Here is a 27,740-nt window from a genome sequence, read left to right as displayed (position 1 = left end):
ATAACACCATTAGATATAAATAACACATTTTTCAATTAGTTATTCATACTCAAATATTAAATGTGTTAATCAATTTTACGTCTTTACTTAAAAACATAGAAACAAAGAAACAAAAAACTTTGCTACTTAAATTCCCAACTTTGTTAAAACTGTCAGGGATTGACTCTCTCTGTCCTTGGCTGCCTGGAAATGTCAGCACTTTATAGTGTCTGTGAGAATGAATGTGTATTCTATACTTACACAAAGAGCTCAGGTGGGCCTCCTCAGCCACTTGATATCCAGGCCAGTCTTAGCAGGCACACCTGCACTTTCAGACTGCACTCCCAGCAGCAGAATAGCCCCCTGAACACTCTTCGTCAAGCAGCTTCCTCGTTGAAGTCCAGGCATAGAATATGAGTTCACTTCCCTCTCTCTCAGCTGAGGCACAGGTTTCATCGATAGGACCCACATTTGAGGTGTCAGTAGCACTGGTACTTTGATTTCAAGTAGATAATAAAATATAGAATATTAGAAAAGCAGTTTTCTGCAGAATCAGAAGTACTAAATACAGACTGGATGTGATACCTGAGGGCTGTCTGAATGAAAAGCTGTTTCCTTAAGGCCCAAAGTGATTGGGCCTTAAGGAAACAGAGAAAACCACTTGGTGTGATCTTTATTACTAAATGTTTAGTTAGAATAACTACTTTAAAAGCAGTGTTAATTGAGGCTACATGCCACTGGTGATGGTGCATTTACAAAGCTTGAAAACCTTCATGAATTTTTTGTTTTGAATCAAGTCATGTGATTTCAGCAAAACTTATATTGTTACAAATAAGCTACACATTACACAGATTGATGCTCATGTTTATGGAAATGATTATAGTTTGCACTTTGTAAATTATACTTTAAAGATGACAGTTGAGGTTTTGTGGAACATGGCATGTAATTCAACAAATTTTTTGGTCATCTCATTGCATTTACATGACTTTTTACTGATCGGTAAATCGTAAAGAACCGAGTCATTGATTCAAATGTGAGACAACCCTGTATGATTTTGATTTACTAAAAATAACCTATTCTAGTCTCGCAGTATTTTTTTATTCGCTACAACTTTCTCATAAAAGTTGGGAATTAGACTGCACTGGTTGTGCAAGTTTTTGATTCATTAAAAATAACCAATTCATAAGAGTCATTTATTGATGACTCGTACTGTAGCCTATAGTCACTCAATATGTGTTTGATTAATTGAAAATAACCCGCTCAAGTAATTTGTTCATTAATCAGACTAAAATGGTTGTGTTGTATATTTGTTTTTGTACGCACCCCGCAAAGACAACTCAATTGAAGGTTCTTGTCATTTATTTCTGTGGTACACAGTTATGTTTTCAGTAATATTTAGATATAATGGACACAGAATCAAGAAATTTCACTGTATTGGTGTCGACTTCTGAAACGTTGACATCATGACGGCCTTCTCACCACCTGTGATATAGTTTATCACCATTTACCCGGAGCACTTTGCTAGCAGCAGGCAAACACATTTGTCAGCCCTCGCTGGATTCCCATTGTCATTCTGTTCACCTCGCATCTGAAATAAAGAGAGCTGCAATCTGTAACCTTTATTGGGAGCGCTTGCACTCACTCTCGCTCAAGCCATTAACATTTACACAATTAGAGAACTGGAAGAGCAAATGCTGTTTGTGTCCCTCGTTTTTATTCAGTATAGTAATTGTATTCAAAATGTACTATTCTAAAAAAAAAAAAATATTTGTTCGTTTTGTTCTTTTGATACATTATGGTAATTAAGAAGGGTCAATTATACAAGACTGAGAATGAGTGCCCATGAATGAGTGCCCAAACAGAGATAGACGAAAGGGATAATGTTACACTGCTGCTCATAAAAACATAAAAGTTTCCCCTTAAATTTTACCCACAAACAAACACACACACACACACACGCATATATTAGGACTGTCAATAATTAACATTTTTAATCAGATTAATCACACCCTTTTTTGTGATTAACCGTGACATATCACACACTTCATGAAATTAAGCATAGACCATTATATATATATATATATATATATATATATATATATATATATATATATATATATATATTCAAGAAGATAGATATACATTATGTGTATGTGTGTGTCCCTGTACCACAAAACAATATATATATATATATATAAAATCGTTAGAATATAAAGTAAAGATCATGTTCCACCAAGATATTTTGTACATTTCCTACCGTAAATATTTTAAATACTTAATTTTTGATTAGTAATATGCATTGCTAAAAATTAATTTGAACAACTTTAAAGGTGATTTTCTCAGTATTTCGATTTTTTTGCACCCTCAGTTCCAGATTTTCAAACAGTTGTATCTCAGCCAAATATTGTCCAATCCTAATAAACCATACAGCGATGGAAATCAGAAGACCCGTAGGCAGGGCACGTGTTGCGAGCTTTTGTGTACATTTGCAAGGTGGCATGGCAACTGTTTTATTTGACAGTAACATGGTGGAGGTTTCATTTAAAACCATTTCTGAACGCTGCGTCTTCCATTTTAGATGCAAAGGCGTATTTTGTGTAAATGGCCTAGGGGTACAGTGATTTTTTTGTTTGTTTTTTTACATCATAACAGTAATTTTTTTAACAGCATATTATAGTAAACCCACAAAAAGTAAGTTTGGATGAGGTATAAATACAATTTACCTTTTAAATTATATATTATGCTTACAATTACAACAAAAACTGATTTTGGTGTGAAATATTAGCATAAAATGTTTTGTGACATACACACACATGCTTCACAGACAAAGCTCTGCTCGAGAGACGTTTGAGAGGTTGGAAATGTGGACATGAAAGTGCAGAAAATGGTGTGATGCAGCAGAGTGGCTTTTCCCAGCATCCTCTCTGCCTGCTTCCCCACTGGCTCATTTCCAAGTCTCTCGTTATTGTGAGAGCAAGCCGTTTATCATTTGACTTCACAGGTCAGTGTCTTCATTAAAGTCAGCACTTCAGAGGTGATGAAAGAGTGGGACACAGCGCGCAGACACCGAGAGCATAATGAAATGTTGTCCTCATTAAATTACGCAAAGCCGAGGGACACAATTAACAAAAAAAGACTTTGTTTCCTTTAATTAGTGCCTTGTCTGTCCATATCATTTCTGTTTTGCCGAATTTGCCCCATCTGCTCTGATTAATTATGCAGATGCGTGACGATTGCCGAAGAATCAAAGGAAATGTGGCTATTTAAAAGAATAAAGAATAAATGGTTTTAATGCTTCAGGAAGAATAATTTGTTGGCTTTTATGCTTGCTGCGTTCAGTTGGTCATTCTGCATCTTGTTGCTCGTCCGACATGACAGAGGTGCTGTTGAATGCAGTTGTGGTTGTTGATTGGTGCGCTACAGGGCTGCTGCCGGCTTCCTGCTGACATTCTGACATTAACTCTGACTGATGAGCCTTGTAGCCTGTCAGTATGCTTTATCCCACCCTCGCTCTTCAAAGCCTTCTACCCACCAGCCAAATGTTAGATGCCTCCCATAGGTGGAGCTGTGGGCGGGGCCACATAAGGAGCTCTATTATGATTGGTCCTTCCAGTGCCACATCCCACATGCATTGATGAAGAGTTTTGTTTTTTACTGATTATGATCAAAATGAGATTATTTGAATGAAAACGTTCTATTGATTCTGCAAAATATTAATCATTCTCTGTCAGTTTTTTTCAGAAGAAGAAAAAGTTCAGTATTTGTTCAGTATTTGTTTCGCTTCTGAACATTATTTTTGTTAATGTTGAGGGGAAATCTGATCTGACAAGGGTCAAAAGTTGTAAGAAGGGGCCAAATTGTTATGCGTCATATATATATATATATATATATATATATATATATATATATATATATATATATATATATATATATATATATATATACAGTACAGACCAAAAGTTTGGGAAACATTACTATTTTTAATGTTTTTGAAAGAAGTTTCTGCTGCTCATCAAGCCCGCATTTATTTGATCAAAAATACAGAAAAAAATTTAATATTGTGAAATATTATTACAGCTTAAAATAATAGTTTTCTATTTGAATATACTTTAAAAAAATAATTTATTCCTGTGATGCAAAGCTGAATTTTCAGCATCATTACTCCAGCCTTCAGTGTCACATGTAACATCCAGTCTATCACATGATCATTTAGAAATCATTCTAATATTCTGATTTATTATGAGTGTTGGAAACAGTTCTGCTGTCTCATATATTTGATGAATTAAAGGTTAAAAAGAACTGCATTTATTCAAAAAAAAAAAAAAAAAATCTAATAATATATTTTCTTTACTATCACTTTTTATCAATTTAACACATCCTTGCTGAATAAAAATATTGATTTTATTAGAAAAAAGAAAGAAAAAAAAATACTGACCCCAAATTACTGACCAGTAGTGTATATTGTTATTACAAAATATTTATATTTTAAAAACATAGTTTTTTTTTTTTCATCAAAGTATCCTAAAAAAGTATCACATGTTCTGAAAAAAATATCAAGCAGCAGAACTGTTTCCAACTTTGATAATCAATCATCATATTAGAATGATTTCTAAAGGATCATGTGATAATGATCCTAAAAATTCAGCTTTGCATCACAGAAATAAATGATAATTTAAAGTATAATACATTTAAAAACAATTATTTTAAATTGTAATAATATATCACAATATTATATTTTTTTTCTGTATTTTTGATCAAATAAATGCAGGCTTGATGAGCAGAAGAAACTTCTTTCAAAAACATTGAAAATAGTAATGTTTCCAAACTTTTGGTCTGTACTGTATATGTATATATATACAGTATTATCTATAATAGTTCTCAGTCACCTTAATGCCCTGTTCTTCAGTGGGCTACAAATAATGACACACGGTTGATGATAACCTATCCAGAATTGTGGCGCACTGGATGAGAGCTAATGGTTGTGGTTCAAGCTGAGAGAACATAGTATAAAACATCTGTCCGTAACTGCTTAAACACTCCAGAGTGTGCCAGAAGGAATCATTCGGCCTCAAGTTTATTTCCCTTACTTCCTCAAATGTGTTTTAGCATGAGGAACATCTGTCTGGCACTTACTGTGTGGTTTCAAATGATCTCGTCTGCAGGTTTTGTCGGAAGAAGAGAAGGGCTCCACAGCAGGAAAAGAAGATGAGGAATGGGAGAAGGCCTTGTCTGTGGAGAGGTTTGGGGACATCATTACTGAGTCTGCCATCAATGGCGCAGACAAAATGGGCCGCAGCTACAATGAGAAAGACTTTGAGTGTAAGTACTGTCTGACAGATATCTCACAACAATAATATGGGCACTCAATTTTAAATAATTCCTTGGTGGATAATCTTCAAGTCATGCTGGTTTAGAAATGGTCAGGTTCAGTGGTCAGGTCAGGAAAATTCTGATTTATAATAATGGTGATGATAATAATGATAATAATAATAATAATTATTATTATTATTATTATTAGTATTATTATTAAAACCTCTATTCTATTATTGCAATTCTTATTAATGATTTTGATATTAGTATTATTATTTTTTGTATCATTAATGATAAAATAATATAATTTAGGATTAAATTAATATTAAATTATTAATAATAATAGTATTTATTAATTTCAACATTATTATTATTATTATTATTATTATTAGCAACAGTAATAATAATAATAATAATAATAATAACAATAATTGTAGTATTATAAATTTTTATTTATACTGATTTTTGTAATTTATTATTTTCATTTACATTAACATTATTATAAATAATGGCAATAATGTAAATTAGTCATGTAAAATAATAGATTATTAGTAATATACATATATTATTTAGTATTAATATTAACAATTAATGGTAGTAGTAGCTGCAGTAGTAGTGGTAATAATAGTAATAACAATAGTAATAATAATAATAAAAATAAAAAAATCTTCATTTCATGTTGGTTTGTGATTTCATAGATATAAATAAAAGACAGAAAATAAAAAAAGCTTTTGTTAATTGAAATGAAAATGAAATATAAAGATGAGATAAAAAACCTAAATGCAAAAATGAATAAAATGCTTAAAAATAATAAAGGCTTAAAACACTTAAAAAATAAAAGTGACACAAGCACAACAAAACCAGTAAAACTTAAACTACAATTAAAATTTAAATATAAAAGTAAATGGTAACTCAAAATACAAATAGATGCTGTAATAGTATATAATAATACTAAAATAACTCTGTAGCACCAATATTTCTAGTATTTTTCTGATTATTTTTAGCCCATGTTTTTAAACATTAGTATTCATATTTTAAATGCAATTGATGCATTTCTGACGTCCTTCAAATGCAATTTGAGTGATCCGGTCACACAACGCTTTGGATCTGCTCTGCCATGACAACAAAATCAGTTTCTGCACCAATGCTGAAACTGAGGGAAAATGGCTTCAAAATATTTTGATTGAATTTTGATTGATCTGATATCTATTTTCACGCTCCATTTTCTTTGAATCTAAGCATAGTTGAACAAAACCCATCTGTCACATGACAGATCGCACACTCCAAGAGAACCAATCAGTTTTGACAAAAATCAGTTTTTAGAGCTGCATTTAGTGCTGACTGAAAACCTGACTGAATTCCCAGAGACAAATGTTAATAAGAGGTGTAAATGAGGTCAAAGATACGGCCATTCAATGCATACTTTATTAAAAGTTGTTTTCAAAATGTCTGGTTGAAAGACTCCATGTCCAGAAATGTAATTCTGTGGAAGGAGCCTCAGAAGTACAGACAAGACTTCGGTAACACTTTAGAATAAGGTTTCATTAGTTAATGTTAGTTAATGTATTAATTAACATGAACAAACAATGAATAATACATTTATTACTGTATTTATTCATCTTCGTTAATGTTAGTTAATGAAAATACAGTTATTCATTGTTAGTAAATGGTAATTCACAGTGCATTAACTAATGTTAACAAGCACAACTTTTTTTTAAAATAATGCATTAGTAAATGTTGACATTAACATGAACTAAGACTTAAATGCTGTAGAAGGATTGTTTTTGCTTAGTTCATGTTAACCAAAGTAGTTAACTAACATTAACTAATGGAACCTTATTCTAAAGTGTTACCAAGACTTTTAATGGCTCTCTCACATTCCCTGGCCTCCTGTGGGGCTGTGTCTGTGCCAGTCGCTTTACGAACCTAGATAGATCAAGGCCCACATTTCCATCCACATGCGGCGACAGTAGTGGGAGGTGTAAGGAGGTGTAAGAGGCAACCTGAACACAGAGCTGCTGCAGGAAAAATCACACGTTAACATCTCTGTGTGGCTAAAACTACTCATACAGTCAGCATGAAGTTCACACGCTTCACAATCTTACTGTGCACAATTCTTCAGTGTTATTCCAAAAACACCTCTGATGTGACTTTCCATTTCGGTTGATGACACAAATCCGTCATAATTTTCAACCCCTTCTCTTCAACCATCTGCTTGCAGTTTTATATGTAAATGTCCCATTTCAAATAAGTTCTTATTTTTTTTTTTCAATTAAATAAATTGTATTATTTTTTTTTTGTTTTGTTTTTTTTCGTTAGTCAAAGGATTTTGAAAGAAGTCTCTTTTGTTTACCAAGTCTGCATCTATTTGATTAGTAAAAAGGTAATATTATGAACTATTATTACAGTTAAAACTGTTTTATGTTTTAATATATTTCAAAATATCATCTATTCATGTGATGAATTCTTAATATTTTTATAATATATATTTTTATATATATATAAAACGCGCTATATATATTAGGGCTGTCAATAATAGCACGTTAATGACGTTAATTAGTTGTTTGTTGTTAATTACGTCAATTTTTTAATGCGTTTCACGCATGCGCAGTGTGACAAATTATTGAGGTCAGGAAAGTCTCGTTGATCTCTGAATTCTCAAGATAATAAAAAACAGCGGCGAGCGCTGCGACGAAAACACAGAAGAAGCTTACGGTTTTACCCCAGTTACTCTCAAATACATTCATACCAAGCTCGATAAACAGAGACGACTTTGGTAGTTGATACGCTGGAGCTTCTTCCTGTTATAGCGTCCTGTGTTTCACACTTCACATGTGCAGAACGCATACATGCAATGCAGCGAAAATACAGCTGTTTGGGAAAGCATATGCATTTTTACTTGGTTTTACTGGCACTTGAAGCCTTCAGAATGTGAAAATATCGATCCTAAAGTATTATGGCAGAGCAAATGAACACCTCCCAAAAACAAGAGTGCCCAGAGTGCAGAGGGCACATGTTTGTGTTTCTGAGTTCATTCTTTCGAGTTTCTCTATGCATAATTTCATAGATATGTGGCTATATTTAACCACTGGTTCACCTAAAACTCTTACACTATCTGTAGTTAAATGGCATGGTTTGATATAGTGCTCAGGTAAATTTGATCTAAGTAAATGTTAAACTTTTGAAATTCAGAAAAAAAGAACCACATATTGATGAATCAATACATTAAAATTATGTATCTGTGTCCTGTTATTTATCTTTTGGTATGCATTTCAGAAAAAAAATGGTTAGGATTCAGGTGTAATTGCAAATAGTGATTAATCATGATTAATCCACTGAAAATTCTGATTAATTTGATTAAAGATTTTAATCATTTGACAGCCCTAATATATATATATATGGGTCAAACAACAAGACACAAAGACCATACATGTTACAACTATGGCATGTTTATTATCTGTGACCTTTTAAAAGACTTTATCATTGCTAATTACACAGCTCTCTGCTATACCTGTTTCTTATTGATGAACTGATCAGTGGTTGCCATTCTCGGGTCAAATATGTTTGTATAGTGGTGATGAACTGTGTAATTGATGTTGTCCCAGCTAACCCATTTCCTACATAGCTGTTCTAGATTCTTGTACGAGTCCACAGTCGTCCTTTACTTAAGGCCGTTCAAACCAAGAATGATAACAATATTATTGTCTACACCACTGGAGAGTAGGGGTTGCACCGACTAATCGATTAGTCGACTAGTCGACTACAATGGTCAAGCTTCAAATTAATGTAATCTTTACTGTGCTACTTTATCTCTTTCTGATTTAAAACGAGCAGAAATCTGTGAGAAATATAACGACCCAAAGACAAAAGAACTGATAAAAATGAGCTGTTATAGGAGCAATAACCATGTATGCAGCACTGTGTCATATGCCATAGCTGTGCACTGGTGTTTTTTTTACAGCTCCAGACTTTTTCATTAATAACGATCATTAGCAACTAGTCGACTTCAACTCAACTTTCATCACAAAAAAGTCGACTTAAAAAAATCACTAGTCGTTCAACCCCTACAGGAGAGTAACATTCTGTATATAAACATATGCATAGTTTTGTCTGTTGCTTTAAATGCTCAAGTTCTTTACATTCAAATGGATTCTGATTGGCTTCCAATTGTTCAGCTGGAAAAAAAAAAGTGATTTTGAGAATATCATTCATCTGTGTCGTAATCTTTAAAGTTGTAAAATATACTTCGCTATTCTCACAGAATTAGAATGATTAGTAAAATGTTATGGTTATGGTTTAAGTGAACAGGCTTTTAATCTCTCTCTCTCTCTCTCTATGCATAGATCACCGGCATACGTTCCACCACACCCACCACCCCCTGTCCACCCACCTCCCCCCGCAGCGTTTCCGCAAGAGGGTGCTCAGTATGGACCGCAGGAGAAAGAAAAAGAGGAAGAAAAAGAAGACGTCCATGCCTCCGTCAGATGTCACACCCACTATTCAAGAGGTGGACGAGGAGGAGGCGGAGTCTGAGACAGAGGGACAGTGCCAAGCAGCCACACCTACTGAGCCCTCTGAAGAGCTGCCACAGGTAACGTGAGGTTTCCTAAGTTAACATACTACAAATTTTGCAAAATGCATTATGTATGTGACTTTATAATACTGAGATGAGTTGATATTGACAAATGTGTGACCTAATACTTGGTATATTATGTGCTAAAATGCAGTGCACTTGACTAAACCTTCCATTCCAAGTGTGAAAAATGCAGTGGAAAAATGTTGAATGCAATTTTTTTTTTTGCAGTTGGACTATCAAAAGTTAACAAATTAGTTTTCAATCTGTCGATCATTTGATTTTTTTTTAAACCCAAAAAATACAATAAAAATCTTTAAAATAATAATTGTAATTAACATGTAAATTCATTTAAATGTTTTATTTACAAAATAGTTGTCCTCCAAACAAAATGTGGTTTGGAGGCAATGGAACCAAATTTAGTGAATTTATCTACAGTATGTAGGCTTTGTGCAATTGAACATTATATGCCAAAAATGAGTTTAAACTGATTGCTTGCCCTTTAAAAGTAGCTGGTAAAATCACTAAATTAAAAATGAAAATAATAAAATAAAAGGAACATATTACATTGCAATAGTCCCTTAACTCTAACATTCTAACAACAAATATTTTATGTGTATATTTAGAATGATTGATTGTGCACCCATTCTATTGCACTTTGTACAATAAAATAACCATATTGACAGGATGTCAAATTAAGCATGCAATTTCTAACAACCATAATAATAATAATAATAATAATATGTTTAATCTATATAGCACCTTTCCTAAGCTCAAGGATGCTGTACAACAGTAGTTACCCAATAGACAGTCGATTTACATAAACATAAACTGTCATTTCAAAAGCACTTAATCAAATTAAAGCTGCAGTAGGTAATTTTTGTAAAAATATATTTTTTACATATTTGTTAAAGCTGTCATTATGTCCTGACAGTAGAATATGAGACAGATAATCTGTGAAAAAATCAAGCTCCTCTGGCTCCTCCCAGTGGTCCTATTGCCATTTGCAGAAATTCATCCGCTCCTGGTAAGAAACAACCAATCAGAGCTGCGGTCCGTAACTTTGTTTGTGTTCAAAATGTAGAAAAATTTATATAATAAGTGAGTACACCATGAATCCATTTTCCAAACCGTGTTTTTAGCTTGTCCTGAATCACTAGGGTGCACCTATAATAAGTGTTTATATTCAGACTATTTTAGATTGCGTCAGCGGAGTAACCCAGTACCTTTGTGATTCTTCATAGACATAAACAGAGAGAAGTAGTTCCGGCTACGATGTTCTTCCGCAAGACGCAAGCAGTTCTGTTTATTAACCGCTAGAGCGTCAAAAGTTACTGACTGCAGCTTTAAGTGGACAGTAGATATTTGCCCAGTCCGGGGATAGACATGATTGCAGTTGCATGTCAAGGTACAATTATGTATTGGAAACAGAGATAAATGACATAGTATAAGTAACAACAGAAAAAGGACAGTGTCAATAATTTACCAAAACAAAGAATAGTAAATGCAACAAAAATACACACCGTAATGAGATCATGTGACAACAGTGTAGAGTTGCTTGAAATATTTGTCATTGCATTCCGTTTCGTGTGCATAAAAGTATACGCTCTATACAGTACAGTTTCTTTCTGCACCACTCTCTGTCGGGATAACTGTGTGAGCGATGGGATGGGATAATGGAGAGATGCTGAATGGTGTTGTGATCTCACAGCTCAGTTTGGGGAGTGAGGAGGATCTGGCGGCTGATCTCCCTCTCACCAGCTTCCATATGGAGAGCGAGAGACCCACGAGCAGTGAGGAGACGCCACCCAGCCACGCTGGACTGGAGGAGCAGGAGGAAACACCAGGACGCCCGGATGGAGGAGAGGAGGAAGAGGTTTCTAACAGGTATGTGGCTAATAAGTGAGGATGGGTCTATACCTTAAAGACCTGAAAACACGTTAACGGGTTGCTTGAAGAAGATACTTTAACATTTTATTTTAAGAACCAATTCTCACTATTAACTAGCATGCCTATTACTAGCCTTTATTTATAAAGCACATATTAATGCCTTATTCTGCATGACCATATTTAGAGCCCTTAATCCTACCTTACTAACTACTAATAAACACCAAATTAAGAGTTTATTGTAACAAAAACTCATAGTTCATAGTTAGTTAATAGAGAGAATTGGACCTTAATAAAAAGTATGACCAAGGAAACATTACAATTGCATAATTTACTCACTGTCACGTCATTCCAAATGAAGATATTTTGTGATAGAAGTTATTGTTTTGATATTGATATTGTAAAATATTTTGCTTGTGATCATATTTTAGATAAATAAATCAAACAAGTAGTGGAAGTAAGCTAAAATTTGGTTGATTTGACACAGAATGGTCCTTTATTAAGTAAATGTTAGATACTGCAGTACATAAAAAATATTAATGTAAGAAACATCTTGCTCTTTGGTTTTCAAGTGGTTCATCTGAATGGTCAATTCACAGCAGTCACCTTTAGATGTGCTTTCAATGGCAAGTACATGCAACCTTTTTAATACAATGTGATACTGTGAAAACGAAAGGAGTGAACTTGAAAAGTTGTATTTTATTGCCCTCTGCTGGCTCACTGGCTTCTTGCAGCGCATATAAATATATTATTTAACTTACAATATTATTTATTTTATTTTATTTTAATTTTATTTATTTATTTATTTTTTTTTTTTTTTTTTTTGCAGGGCTGTAACTTTGAATTATGAGGCACTTGAATGTATTGTCTGTCTTTTTTTTTTTTTTTTTTATATCAAATTTCTTATGGTGTATAATTTCTATTAACTACATGAGCTGAATAACAAGGGTTTCTTGTCCAGGGCCTGCAGATGAAATTTAACTCTGTAGCTCATTCTCAGGCTAAATCATTGAATAAGGTGCTCTTTTTAAACTTTGTCACCACCATTTTTGTGTGTGTTTTTATTTTTCATCAGCATTTTGCTTAATATAGCCACCTAGAATCATGTCCATCTTTCACTTTGTTAGCAATGCAACTCTGTTAATGCCGTCATACTAATAACAATGAACACAAAATGGGTTAAAAAACATCGTTTTTAAAGCAATACTCAGTTGTAGGTCTCTTTTCACAGGTTTAGCCCATCTCCAGAACCTGCCAGTATGACAGCACGAGGCTGGTTTCGCAGGAAGCCCGTCCACCGGCTGGCTGGAGCTCAACGGACCAGCTATGACCTACGAGAACGCATCTGTATAGGCAGCATGACAGCCATAGAAACCGCGGTGTACCAGAAAGTACCTACAGACGAGGCGGAGGCTCAGATGCTAGCTAGCGCTGACCTGGATGACATGAAAAGTAAGCAAAGTCAATTCTGAAAGAGACTTGAAAATAACAGGACCCTAATATTCACTGATATCTGAGACTTGAGACAAACAATCTCCTCTGTTTAACCTACTATTGTTTTTGACATTTTTCCAGTTATCAGATATGATCACTGTAATATTCCTATGCACAATTTCATATTCCTTCATATTTTATTTGATCAAAGTTAAATGATTACAGACTATATCCAAAGTTGTCGTTTACTTACATTATCTTTATTTGCAGGATTCTAATCATTTTTATTTATTTATTTATCATAAATCAAAATTGCTTGTTCTTTTTATCCTGACTTTTTATTTTTTACAGTAAAAATATCAAAAAATTCCTAAAATGTATTACAATTACAAACAAATTAAATAAAGTAACATATAATAGAGCTAACCATTTTTTGAAAAGAGGTTTTAACATCTTTTCTAAACATACACCGTCATTAAAATCCTTTTTTATTTTTTTTGCAGTGTGGTGAGCATAAACCTTTCACAGATGATTAGTTTAAGCAAGGAAGCTTTGTTTCAGGGTCTTGACCTTTTTTATATTTATTTATTTATTATAATAATGAATCTTCTTTAGGACAGGACTTATTTAAGAAAGCACATTTTTATGTTCTTATTAAAATTTGTATCTATAATTTCCCCCCCTGCATTCTGGTAAACCTTCAGTCCTGCTCTTTAGTATTTTGTCCCTTGTCTCAAAAATCAGTGGACTTCCTGATTTGAGTTTTCATTGTGTATAGCCATGATTAAAACAAGGATTAAAGCAGACAACGTGCATGTTATCGTGGCCATTGGATCTTCATTGAAATCAGTGCAGTAACTCAAACTAAATTAGACAAGCGTGTTTGATTTCATGTGTCATAGGAGCCACACCAACGAACAAGTCTCAGGCCGAAGGTTTAACTTGATCTTTACAAGCACAAAGCACGTGGCCCCTCCGTATGCTCCAGAGGGGAGGAGTGATGACAGGGAGTGTTTGTTTAGTGGACTTAGAAGTCTGCATTGGCAAGCTCTGTAGTACGTTTGGGGGCGCTGGGGTATTCATGTCCATATTTATAAATGTGTTTTGGTGAAAAGCAGAACAACAGGATCATTGGCTGGCCGTGGTCAGCACTCGGCCTGTCCTCTCCTCCCTTTTCTGCAGTTCAAGATGTTCAGATGTGGTCAGGATCACTGGGTCTGTACCATACACCAGAGTGTTTCTCATTGTTTTTACATTAATGATAAGCTCAACTGATTACAGGTTATGACAGCCCAAGAATACCACCACTTCATTAAAAACCTTAGCAGGAGACTAATTGGCACTTTCTGTGAATAGAGTATACTCTGGTGTCCCATTATTTTGTTTTTAAGTATTATAAACGCAAATCTCATGTTTTTTTGGTTGGGAGAAATGTTATTTGAAATCAGGAAGGTAATATCAAATGTCTGTCCATAGAAGTGGAAAACTTTTCATCCCGGTTACCAAAGCTTTAAAAATACTGTTCATGACTTTAGGACGAATCAGGGTTATTATAGATCAGCGGTGTCCCAACCTGTTCCTGCAGGGCCACTGATCTGTAGAGGTAGCTCCAATGCTAATTAAATACATCTGAATGAGCTAATTAAGGTCTTCAAGATTTACTAGAAACTTCCTGGGAACAAGTGTTGGAACTGCATGGAGCTAAACGCTGCAGGACGTTGGCCCTGCAGGAACAGGATTGGACACCCTTGTTATAGATCACATGCGGCACAGATCAGATGCGACCCATGAATGTGTAAGTAAGAAAAAAGCACATGGATTCTGATATTCTCAGATTGGTTTCAGGCCTCATTCATGTGAGGAAATATATTTGTTACGAATTAGATACGTGCACTGGCATCTGTCATGTAGGCTGACAGATTGGGTATTCCCATCTTTATGCGAGTCGTACATTATTGAAAAAGCGATTGTGGTGATTGACACTGACTTAGGTGGACTCTTTAACTGGAATTGTTGCCAAGTCCATGGTTTTCCATTACTTTTACACTGTTGCGGGGTTGTTTTTCAGTCCGTGGTTTAAAGTGATCTCTCACCACCTATAATTGCAACATATCAGTACGTCTACCCTGGGTTGTTTCACCAAGTGTTCAGTGTAAATGCAGATATCAGAAATGGGTATATGTAATCTGGTCATTAGAAGAAAAGAAAACCGGAAATGGTCCACAAAAATCATAATTGGGCATCAAGAACTTCAGCCTAAAACTAAAACCACATTTGTGATTTCATTTAGTTATGATAAAAACTGTATAGACATAAAAAAAAAAACTAAAAATGAAAACTAAAACGTGAAAATGTGTTAAAAATTTGATGTATTTTTTTTACGTTTAATGAATATTTTTTTATTATTAAATCTGAGATTTATACTGTATGTAGACATGTTGAGATACACATGGTTGCAGAAATAAATAACTGGAAACGAAATAGAAAATAAAACAGCTCATATAATATTTACGTTGACCTAAAGAATTGGGCAATAGATTATTTTATAAAGGTTAGGCATTTCATGTCACTGACCTTTGCTAAAAGACAAATTACATTTTTTTTAATTAATCTTTTAAAATATAAGATTAAGACACCCTATTTATGAAAGGCAGATTCTTGAAGATGTACTGCACATGACTATGATTTCCTAGAAGCAGGGTTGTGTTTTGTCAAGCCATGGGAATGTCTTTGAGCCAGATGATCCTCACAAGTTTAGTGAATTGGTCTTTTTTTACTATTAGGCACCTTGTAGAACATTCAAAATCATAATATTTTCTTATATGTTTGCTTTATTTATTTTAGCATTATGAATGAAATGTTCTTTTGATTGATCTTTAATGTTACTATAGTATAATGTAATGTATACTATACAGTGTAAGTATAGTTATGTTACTAGTTAAATTATTCAGTACTTCATTATATAATCATTGTTAAATTATTTAATCTTAATAAAACTAACTTGCCCGCATCAGGTTGGATTTTCAAGGCAGCATAGATATATCCATGTGGCGCACCGATACAGGCTCATTTCATGAATGATCCCACTGTTTACTCTATGTGACGTACAGTGCAGCTAATATGGCTAAATAGTCCATACTCTGGCCTGAATGAAGGCTGGCAGAGTCCAGCAGAGTGCTTTTATATGAGGGCTGCAGCAGCTCCGTGGATGAGATCCCTCTGGTTATAATTAACTTCACTGTTGCAATTGATTATTCTTCCCAAAGACCCGCCTGCAGCTCTTCCTGCTTTTAGAAAAGAGAAAGCATTGACTGCTGTATCGCAGCAAATTACAAATGAGGCTGCCACAGTGGAACAGGCCATTGAATTTAAGCCCTTAATTACACAAGCTTGCTACAAACCTCTCTTATCTCATCAAGCCAGTGATTTCATAAAGTATATGTGACACCTTTACAGGGGATTTAGGTGAAATATCAGAATACTCACTTGTGTAATCCACAGGATTCAGTTTCTAATTTATTTTTTGAACACTACTCCCACCCCCCTTTCAGAATGAGTTTGTTCATTAATTGTTGCGTAACAACAAGGGGCTATTTTTCATATCTCTTTTGTTTTTCCCAGACAGTAATGTGATTACAGTGCAATCACAGGGGTAATTTACGTATGATATTTTTTTTTTATGTTTATGGAACATGTGTTCAATAAATGCATCATATTTTTAAAATGTATGAGTTTACTAATTTTTGGAGTTAGGTCTCAAAACCATAATAGTTTCTCCTATTTATATTTTGGATGTATCAGTTTGTTCATTGTTGAAAAACCACAAATGAGGTCTCTTTCAGTCTCAGTTGTTTGTCTAGGCAGGAATTTGATTGCAATTACAGTGAATAAAACAAAATGATGTATTTTGGAAATATGGTCAGTGTTACTTATAAGTTTAAACAGAGAGCAAATGGAGATTTTATTTATTTATTTTTTCCCGAGTTAGAGATTTTCACATGAGCTCAACACTTCTTATTAAATTCTCCCAAAATCAAACTATCTGAGCTTTTTTTTTTTTTTTTCATCTTACACTTTAGTTAATTTTTGCCTCTCCTAATGAATTTTAGGAGAAACATCTAAGTCAAAGTTAATTTCTAAATGAAACATAATTGAGGTCTCCCTTATATCTCTATAAAAGAGCAACCTCTGAGCAATACAATGTTTTTCAGATATGCATAGTATGTAATCTTGTAAATGTCCAGCTATATAGGCTATTGGATGCATCTGGACTGCAACTGGCTCATCACCGGGCAGGTAACCGCTTGAAAATGAGACTGGGCCGAGTTCTAGAAGCAGCTGTGGTTTCCATGGAGATTGGTCATGTGGAGACAGCGCTGTGTAATGTGTGGCATCATGTTGTTCACTTCTTCGGCACTGCTGTTGTTTCGGATGGAGGTTTTCACCTGTGCTGTTCTGATAGGGTGGTGTAACCAGCTTCGGACCTGATGAGGGAAAAACCGGATGGAGGATGGCATCTCTGTCGGGCATGCAGCTGCCGGATCAATCGACAACGTCATGGAAATCACAGAGACAGCCAACGGATTAGTGCGAGTCTTCAAAAGTAGTTCAGTTGTGTCAACATTTCCTCTGCTTGCGTACAGGCGGACACGTCTCACAGACCTACAGCTTATCTGTTTGGGAAGCCTGAGGCCAGACACCATTTTCTCATCAGGCGGCCAGGTGGATTTTACAAACTCTCTACGGATTAAGGGAGCTCTTCTTCTTTTCCATCCCATTCTTGGACAAATTGAATTGCAAACCAGATGAATCCCTTGATTCATGGTCATTCCATACTTGTAGAAATTCTTGCTTCCGGGATCCACTTCTGAATCCCACTCTGAAGATCGTACTGGGATGTAGTAAAAACTAATTTTGCATCAGTTTTTTGAGCTCTACATTATTGACGGGGAAAAGTACAAAATAGCGGCGCGGAAGAGGGTTGCATCCTGGATGATCCGGAGGTACAAGGTGTGGAGATGACAGATGTGGGGAAGGAGGAGGACACGAGCGGCGGCTCTGATGCAGAGACTGGAAAGCGGTGTTATGGGGATCAGGAAAACCCTCTGGGGAGCTTCGCAGTGGACAGCTTTGAGGACTTTGAGGAGTTTGTGCTGGATTTCGATGATTATGACCTTCTGGAGTCCATCCACTCACAGCTTGGCTCCCAAGTCGAACCGATCCGTAAGTGTGAATGTAGTTAAAAAAATTGGCAGTGTGATGAGGGGTAATATTTTCCACCTTAGTTTTTGCAAATGTCATAGTGACCTCCACTTTGCTTCACACTTCATTTTTCGACAGACTTTTGCCATTGTCTGTCTTTGACAATAGTTTAGGTTTATAAACGACAAAAAGCCTCAATGTACGTCTCTGTTCTAGAATGTCTATCAGGCGACTTTTGATTAAATCCAGTAGGACTTTCCGTTCACATGACTGCAGTTGTGACATTGTAAAAGTGCACTCCACCCTCTATAGATTTTGTTCGCATTGGAAATTGATAGCTGGGAATTTGTTTTATTGATCCTGTTGGGAAATACAAGCTAATTAATGTCAAGCTGAGTCCTTGCAAACGGTTTGTTGATATGAAACATATCATGGCCTCCGGTGATGTGGCATGTTTGAGAGAATGGATTATGAAGTACCACATCCCATCCTGTTGACACATACATGTGCTGCCAAACCTCTACACACACACATGCATCTCAGGGCAGAGTCATATACACAGTAACTTTATTCACACATAAAAGGTTTGTTCTACTACAATTAATTTTGCCTTTTTTGTGTAAATTATAGTATATATATATATATATTTTTTTTTTTCTTTTCTTTTTTCTTTTCAGAAGATTCAATGCAATTAAATTTTCAATTCAAGTTTATTTGTATAACGCTTTTTACGACACAAATCATTGCAAAGCAACTCTACAAAAAATTTACTACAATATTTTGTAGTAGCTTATCAGTGTTGACTATCAATTTATATGCATAAAATCCATTAGAGACGTAGTCAAACAGATGATAAACATATCAACAGCAATTATTATATAATGCAATCACACTTGTAGCAATATTTGTTAGTTCTGTATGTTGTTTCAGGGTAAGCATCATCTGGGGTCCTCTGAGGGTCAGCATCATCTCTTCTCAGGTGTTCTGGATCCAGACTGGAGCTTGTGTAAATCCTGGTTACCACGGGATGTAAATCCTATGGCAAAACATAGAAACAAAATAGAGACATCATTAGCGTAGCTGCTGGTCCAACAAAGTAAAATTAATTAGTTTAACCCAAGCTAAAGAATAAGAATGCACATTTGATCAGAATCAACTGCAGTCACAAATTATGAGATGCATTATTTGAATGCTTGGCGAAAGCATTGGGTTTTTAAACTAGATTTAAACAGAGAGAGAGTGTCTGAACCCCGAACATTATCAGGAAGGCTATTCCAGAGCTTGGGAGACAAATGCAAAAAAGCTCGACCTCCTTTAGAGGACTTTGCTATCCTAGGAACTACCAAAAGTCCAGCGTTTTGTGACCTTAGGGAGCGTGATGGGTTGTAGCGTGGTAGAAGACTAGTTAGGGACGCAGGAGCTAAACCATTTAGGGCCTTATAGGGAAGTAATAATAATTTGTAACTGATACGGAACTTAATAGCTAGCCAGTGCAGAGAACTGTGGTAATATGATCATATTTTCTTGACCTGGTAAGGACTCTAGCCGCTACATTTTGGACTACCTATAGCTTGTTTATTGAAGAAGCAGGACAACCACCTAGAAGTGCATTACAATAGTCCAGTCTAGAGGTCATGAATGCATGAACTAGCTTTTCTGCATCAGAAACAGATGACATGTTTCGTAGCTTGGCAATGTTTCTAAGATGGAAGAATGCTATATTTGTAACATGGGAAATATGGTTTTCAAGTGACAAGTTGCTGTATAATATAACACCCAGATTTTTTTTGTCATTTTAATGTCATTTTAATATTTGCATTGTTCATCTCTCTTATATCTGCCATGGCATGGGCTAAATCAATCATCAATTGAGTGAATAGTTGAGTTAAAAGTTAATGTTGACTGACACAAAGACTAGATAAAATTGTTCCAAAAGAAGCCAGATTAAGATCATGGTTTATGTTTGTTTTTCAAACTTGAATGTGCCTCATTCATTGTAGTTACATGGAAAAAAGCAATCAGTACATTATCCATTCTCTTTTTGTGTTTTACAGAAGAAAGAATGTCATGCAGGTTTTCAGCATGAGTAAATAATAACCAAATGTTACTTTTTTGGAGAAACTTTTTTGTTTCTTATATAAAACATAATGGGTCTGAAACATTCCAGTTACCAGTCAGGGTTTAATCACTCATTTTCGTTAATAAACATACTTAAAAAATAAAAACAGTAAAGCCCTCAGGCATGATGCTTTTGTCTTTGTGTAGACTGTTTACTAGTGAGTTTCCCTCGGGGTCTTTGTCTTTGGTTCTCTCTACAGTCCCTCAAGGAAATGTCTATGTGAAGAGCAGACAGACAGTCTTGCAGAGATCAGTTTACATCTTATCTCTCGGTCTCGCTTGTCTTGTTTCTTTCAGCTACATACACACACTTTTATTTGCATTGGTAGAATTACTTTCTCTCTGTGCAATACGAAATACCTTTTAGTTTTGTTTTCGTTCAGCTGTGCTCCATTTTTCGGGCTGCACTCTTTAGGGCATGAGTGTGCTCATTATACCGTGGTGTGCTATATAATAATATTAAAATAAATAAAATTGAGTTTAATTTAATTTAATTTTATATTTTTATTTTAAATAAAATGAAAAATTCTGTATCTTTGTATTTTGTAGATAGAATTGTTCAAATATAAACATTTGAAAAATTTTTTTTCGATTGCATTCGATGTATTTCTCTGTCACTGAACCATTTTGAGAGAATGTTTGGAGGTGTCCCAATGTTCAAAAGGTAAAGCTAACAAAGTAAGGGAGGACAGATCGAATGCTTGAATTGAGATTTAAAGTCAACACTTTTGTGCATTAAATACGTTTGCGGCCTGAGTTGGGTTTGTCCTGTGATGTTTTGATGAAAACTTGATTGTTTTGGTCTCCTCTAGGATTTTTGCTGTCTTGCCATGAAAAGCACAACCAGAGTACAGCCAAAAGGCACGGCCACCATATTGTTAGCGCTCTAGCCCAGGGAAACAGCCGAGCACCAGTATGTGCACTTCAAAATCAGCAGAGCCTTGTTTTTATGTGGGGGTGGGTTGGGGGAAATGGATGCATGACCAAGGCTAGGAAAGAAAGGGTAAAAAATGTAGTTGTTAACCGAACATCCCCGGGATACTGGGACAACACAAACCAGCTGAGGCCTTGGGCGTCCTGGAAGGCCTCAACCCTTGGAGAGCCCCAACCTTTTACTTGGCACTCAGAACAGCTGGAAAGAGGGTTTCACATAATACACCCCTTCATTTATCCCAAATTCAATAAAAACCTTGGTTTGTGGGCTAAAATGATACAATATTAAATCAATGCAATTTTTCTGGAAGGGCCTAGCATCCAAAATATGCCTCTGAGTTGTGCTCAGCTGAGAAGGCCGCTGATTCTCTTGTTTTTCTAGGCCCACTTTTATTCTTAATCACACAACTGTATGCAATTTCATTTCTACTCTGAGTAAAAGCTGTGTGAACCCTTGGATTTACCATGTGGTTCTGTATAAATTGATCATGTAGACAATTTGTTTCACAATCGACTGATGAATATCAAGGCTTATGGAAATTTCTTAACACTCTTCAGCCGTATCCAAGTTCTTAATGTTCTGTAATGTTGAACAGTACTTAAATGAAAGTCTCTTTTTCCAGGCATGGATCAGGCAATGCTGAGTGTGTTTTTATAATGCATTACAGCTCTGTCCATTACCTCCAGTCTGATCACTATGGAACTCAGTGGCTATGCCAAGTTTTCCTTTATTATTATTAATATTATTATTTTTAATTATTAAACAGGCAACACAATTTAGTAATGATGCATTACTAAAGAAGTTTTACCCTCATCTCTGAACCAAAAACAATGTACAGCACTTTACATATACTATCATATTTCATTTGATTTCCAACTTAATTTAACTGAATTATGGGATATGCTTAGCCTCGAATAGTGTAATATATAAACCTGTTGTGAATGTTTACAGAGTATGTTAAAAAAGATGTGAAAACGTATGTTTGTGTGTTGTTTGTTAAAGCATACTGTGTCTGTGTTTTGTTGTGACTTGGTTGCGAATGTTATGATCAGTATATGCACAAAACCGTGGTAAATTCAAGGGTTAACTTATTTTCCCCCCTCTGCATCTGTAGCTTCTCTTACAAAACTGAGAGTTCTTTTTTTTGTATTTACCTAACCTTTTCTCTTTATTTTTGATTTAAGGTCACCGTTTTGAGGACAATCCTGGGGTTAGGCGTCACCTCGTCAAGAAATCATCACGCTGTCAAATACCACGAACCAGCAATAGCTCACCTCCTCTGTCCAGCCTGAAGATTAGGAAGAGGATGGACAAGAAAACTCATGAGGTGAGAGCTGAGCTTCCTAAACCGCACAGAGAAAAGAAAAATGAGACCTAGTTTCATACGGCCAGACGTACAGTGTGCTCCACATTATAACTTATTCTCGCTCACTTAGACAAAAGACTGTCTGGCTAAAATGTATACTGACCAAAAATAGTTTGTTTTGTTTTTACATGTCATTTATGAGCAGATTCATCGATGATAAAACAGTGTGGAAAGATTATTATTAAAATAATAGCGTGACAGACTCTCACAATGATGTAGTAACTTGCCGAAAACGTGTATTGATTTTGAGATTCTGTCTTGTTCCTAAAGAGGAAGTTGTAAGTAAAGCCTCTGACCTCCCCAGACTTACGCTGATAATGATAATGAGGTAGTGTTAATTGAGACAGTCGATGTGGAGGAGCAGGAGAGACCCTCGATTCAGTGATCTTTCCTTTGCTGATATCTGTTGATCCGTTTCATCCAGTGGGCTTCAATAAATGGGTGAAAGCATTGCTCTAAATCAGCTGGATTAATTGCATAAGGTCATCAATACCGGAGTCTGTGCTATTCGTGTGGCTCTGAATCAACCAGTGTGAGGATAATTAGTCTCACTTTTAGTATTAGTATTTCAGGGCTCCTCTATGTGCGTAAAATATGTGTCAAAGTCACCCATAGAGCGAATCAGTGAATGATTTTCAAGCACCTTGGTTCCAGAAGCATTTTTTCCCCTTTATGGGTATTTTAAGAGTTTCTTCAGTAAATTATTTTTCAATTAAAACAATCAGCAGAAATGAATCAACATAAATTTATGATTCAGAGAAAAGGCTATTTAGATAAAGATAAGTTTTCTTCAGATAAAGAAAAGGTAATAATCTACTCTCCCATTGCAAATTTTCATTACAATATTGTAACAATACAACCTTCGTAATCATCGGGAAGAAGGAGGCAGGAACCGGCGGACATTCAGCTGAAACTGTAATAATCAAAATAAACACAAAACAGCGCAACAGCCCCTTGCGGATGACTGTTGCGCACAAACAAAAAGCAAACACAAAATAAAGTCCAGGCTTGGTTCTCTCTCCTCCGTCACTGTCGTCGCTCTGGTTTTATATTCCTCCATCTAAAGGATTAGTAAAGGATTTGTGCTGATTTCCATGGTACCTTTCTGATTGGTTGTCATCTTTTTAGGATTGTTGGTTGCATAGCTCTCAACACTGAGAATTTGGTAATGAAACCTTCATAAAACTTTTGTTTTTTGAAACTGAAATGGATTGAAATCTCGCTGACTTGTGGCTTCAGCTGAAGCGTAAATCATCCCCGTAACAACCTCGGTGCTCACGGTAGGTCTGTCTTGAAAGGTTTTCAGTCATTTTGATAGATCCATCACCTGTGTTTTTACTTTAGAATGGAAAATGCTAAAACGAAAGAAGATTTATGATATCGCTGTCATACTTTGTTCGCAAAAATATTTCAGTCTTGCTCCCCTTCCAAACAGAGCAGTACTTGTTTGCCTATTTCCCTGAAATTAGCTCCCGGGGAGCATTTCCATGATGGCCATTAAGTTTAATGAATTGCCTCGAAGTAACTTCAGTTAGGTTTCATTAAAAGTTCTTTATGATGTTCATTTGACACTGTGTTCTCTGTAGGTCTTTGTGGAGCTCAATGAGCTAATAGTGGATAAGAACCAGGAGATGCGCTGGAAAGAGACGGCACGTTGGATCAAGTTTGAGGAAGATGTGGAGGAGGAGACAGATCGCTGGGGTAAACCACATGTGGCCTCGCTGTCCTTCCGTAGCCTGCTGGAGCTCCGCAGGACCATCACACATGGTAAGAGTCCACCTCTCTGCCAGCCCACTCAGAGCCTGTGATCCCGGTCCAATCCTAACATCCACCCGATTGACAAACCAGTGCCGTATAACTGACAGAATTCAACTGGGCACTTGAAATAGATAAATGAATGAAACCCTTTTGGGCATAACCACTTTTTGACCATGAAAAATTGATGATTTTCATTGCAAGGATAACAAGGTAAACATTGCATTAGATTTGAAAAAGCATGATAGAAATATTCAGTCCAAAAACATCAGTGAGAATGTTTTGGTAAGTTTCAGTTCCTGTGGTTGTGGAGCTAACATGACAACCCTGACAAACGACATCTTTCATGGACGGCAGTGATAGACTAACATGAGGTCTCCTAAAAACAAGAAAAAAGTATTGTGGTCATGTAGAAGTAGGCTGTATGATCATAATACGAGTAGTTTAATAGTATATGTCATGATTAAGTTGTTTCTGTTGAACATTTGATTGAAAATGGTTTATACATTGTACAACTATGTGGTGCAATGCCTATGTAATAATATGATGAATTAAATACTTTACAAATGCAAGCTACTTTGATTATTTTCTCCTTTTATTTATAACTTGAAGGACCAAACAGTTATTGATATAACCAGAAGATTATTCGTAACAAATGAAGGAATAAGTCTGGTATCAGTGCAAAAAACAGCTTCACATTATGTAACACTTCAGTTAAAAACTAAAGAATTGGAACACTATACTACTATATATCGCATATATTTCAGTATCTCAAACACGATGTTCTGTTACCCAGGTGCCATAATGCTAGATCTGGATCAAACCACACTTCCTGGCATCGCCCACTTGCTGGTGGAAACCATGATAATCTCAGACCAGATCAGAGCCGAAGACCGAGCCAACGTGCTGCGAGCCCTGCTGCTCAAACACAGGTTAGTGGAGGTCAGAAATCAAAACTCCAAACAAAGATCATATCGATCTTCTCTGCTGTGGGCCTTGATGCCAATGTCATTTGTCACAGCTGCCTGAATTGATTTCCTGCTAAATGAAGTGGTGTGATTATATAACGAATAGACTTCATATGACACCACGCCAGGCCGATGGCCACTGGAGTTTTTAGTGATATGTTGCTATTGCAGCTGCAGAGACATCAGGTATTGGTTACATCAAAGAGTGTTTAAAAGAAAAGTTCACCAGAGCATTGTTTATTCATTGTTTACCCATGTTGTTTCAGCCTTTAAATATTTTCTTTCTTGTGTTCAACACAAAAGGAGGTGTTGAGCAGAATGTCTGGGGTGCTCTATGCCATGCAAGTGATTTGTTTTTCCTCTGAAATGTACCATAAAACTAGTCCAGATGACTTGATCAAAAATTTCCATAGCACTCAAATATAATTTGCAGTCTATATGACCACTTATTATGGTTAAGCTATCTTATGATTTCAGAAGACTTGGAGGATGGTGCACAAGTTACATGGCCTGTGTTTGTGTTTTTTGGAGATTGGCCACATACTGTAAATTGCCATTCATTCAACATATTCATTTAGTTTTTTCATGTAAAAACACATGGCATCGTTATATGCCCCCGTTAGGGTCTCCCAAGGCAAACAGGTCCTAGGCGACGGGTCAGACTAATAGTGGTTCAATATCCCTTATAGGTTGCTTGAACAACCTGATCTCTGGACATGGAAACTGGCCTCAGGGACGTGGAATGTCACCTCCCTGGCGGGGAAGGAGCCTGAGCTTGTGCGGGAGGTTGAGAGGTACCGACTGGAGATAGTCGAGCTCACCTCCATGCACAGCTTGGATTCTGGAATCACCCCCCTTGAGAGTGGCTGGACTCTCTACTACTCTGTAGTAGGCAGGCTGGTGTGGGGTTGCTCATAGTTCCCCAGCTTAGTAGCCATGTTTTGCAGTTAACCTAGTGAATGAAAAGGTAGCTTCCCTGACCCTTCGAGTCAGGGAAAGGACTCTCACTGTCATTTGTGCTTACAGGCCAAATGGCAGTGTAGAGTACCCGGCCTTCTTATGGTCTCTGGGAGTTGTGCTGGAAAGTGCTCCGACCCGGGACTCTGTTGTTCTACTGGGGGATTTCAACGCTCATGTGGGCAGCGACAGTGACACCTGGAGGGGTGTGATTGGGAGGAATGCCCCCCCCCCCCATCTGAACCTGAGTGGTGTTCTGTTATTGGAAGTCACAGTTTGTCCACAATGAACACCATGTTCAAGCATAAGGGCATGTCCGTCAGTGCATGTGGCACCAGGACACCCTAGGCAGGAGGTCAATGATCGACTTTGTGGTCGTTTCCTCTGACATCCAGCAGTATGTCTTGGGCAAGTCAAGTTAAGTCAAGTCACCTTTATTTATATAGTGCTTTAAACAAAATAGATTGTGTCAAAGCTACTGAACAACATTCATTAGGAAAACAGTGTGTCAATAATGCAAATTGGCAGTTAAAGGCAGTTCATAATTGAATTCAGGACACTCGGGTAAAGAGAGGGGCGGAGCTGTCAACTGATCACCACCTGGTGGTGAGTTGGATCAGATGGCGGGAGAGGAAGCTGGACAGACTCGGTGGACCAAACGTATTGTGAGGGTCTGTTGGGAACATTTGGCTGAGCCCCCTGTCAGAGAGCAGGATGTGGGCAACTGTTGACCTCAACTGGGGATATCGTTGGACCGTGAAAGGAATACTTTGAGGATTTCCTCAACCCCACCGACATGCCTTCTGTTGAGGAAGCAGAAGCTGATGTCACCGAGGTAATTAAGAAGCTTCTTGGTGGCAAGGCAGCAGGGGTGGATGAGATCGGCCCTGAGTACCTCAAGTCCCTGGATGTTGTGAGGCTGTCTTGGCCGACACGTCTCTGCAGCATCGCGTGGCGGTCGGGGACAGTGCCTCTGGAATGGCAGAATGGAGTGGTGGTCCCTCTTTTCAAGAAAGGGGACCAAAGGCTGTGTTCCAACCATGGGGGATCACACTTCTCAGCCTTCCTTGGAAAGTCTATGCCAGGGTACTGGAGAAAAGAATTCGGCCGATAGTCGAACCTTGGATTCAGGAGGAACAATGCGTTTTTTTTGTCCCAGTCGTGGAGCACTGGACTAACTTTATACCTTCACCAGGGTGCTGGAGGGTTCATGGGAGTTTGCCCAACCAGTCCACATGTGTTTTGTGGATCTTGAGA

General features: G+C 36.5%; 1 protein-coding gene across 2 annotated transcripts in view; it reads left to right on the top strand.

The window, feature by feature from the left end:
- LOC128020102 (anion exchange protein 3) overlaps positions 1-27,740 on the top strand; it is a 69,691-nt gene that overhangs the window by 23,405 nt on the left and 18,546 nt on the right. For both annotated transcript variants that reach the window (XM_052606714.1, XM_052606713.1), the window contains exons 3-9: positions 5,142-5,298; positions 9,633-9,880; positions 11,574-11,749; positions 12,981-13,201; positions 22,622-22,764; positions 24,390-24,570; positions 25,355-25,490. In XM_052606714.1, coding sequence (XP_052462674.1) covers positions 5,142-5,298; positions 9,633-9,880; positions 11,574-11,749; positions 12,981-13,201; positions 22,622-22,764; positions 24,390-24,570; positions 25,355-25,490 — 1,262 coding nt within the window. The remainder of the gene's footprint in view (positions 1-5,141; positions 5,299-9,632; positions 9,881-11,573; positions 11,750-12,980; positions 13,202-22,621; positions 22,765-24,389; positions 24,571-25,354; positions 25,491-27,740) is intronic.

Source organism: Carassius gibelio, chromosome A9, assembly GCF_023724105.1.
Source record: "Carassius gibelio isolate Cgi1373 ecotype wild population from Czech Republic chromosome A9, carGib1.2-hapl.c, whole genome shotgun sequence".
Classification (NCBI taxonomy): domain Eukaryota; kingdom Metazoa; phylum Chordata; class Actinopteri; order Cypriniformes; family Cyprinidae; genus Carassius; species Carassius gibelio.
Note: the sequence above shows the minus strand (reverse complement) of the source record. Positions and strands in the feature narration are given on the sequence as shown.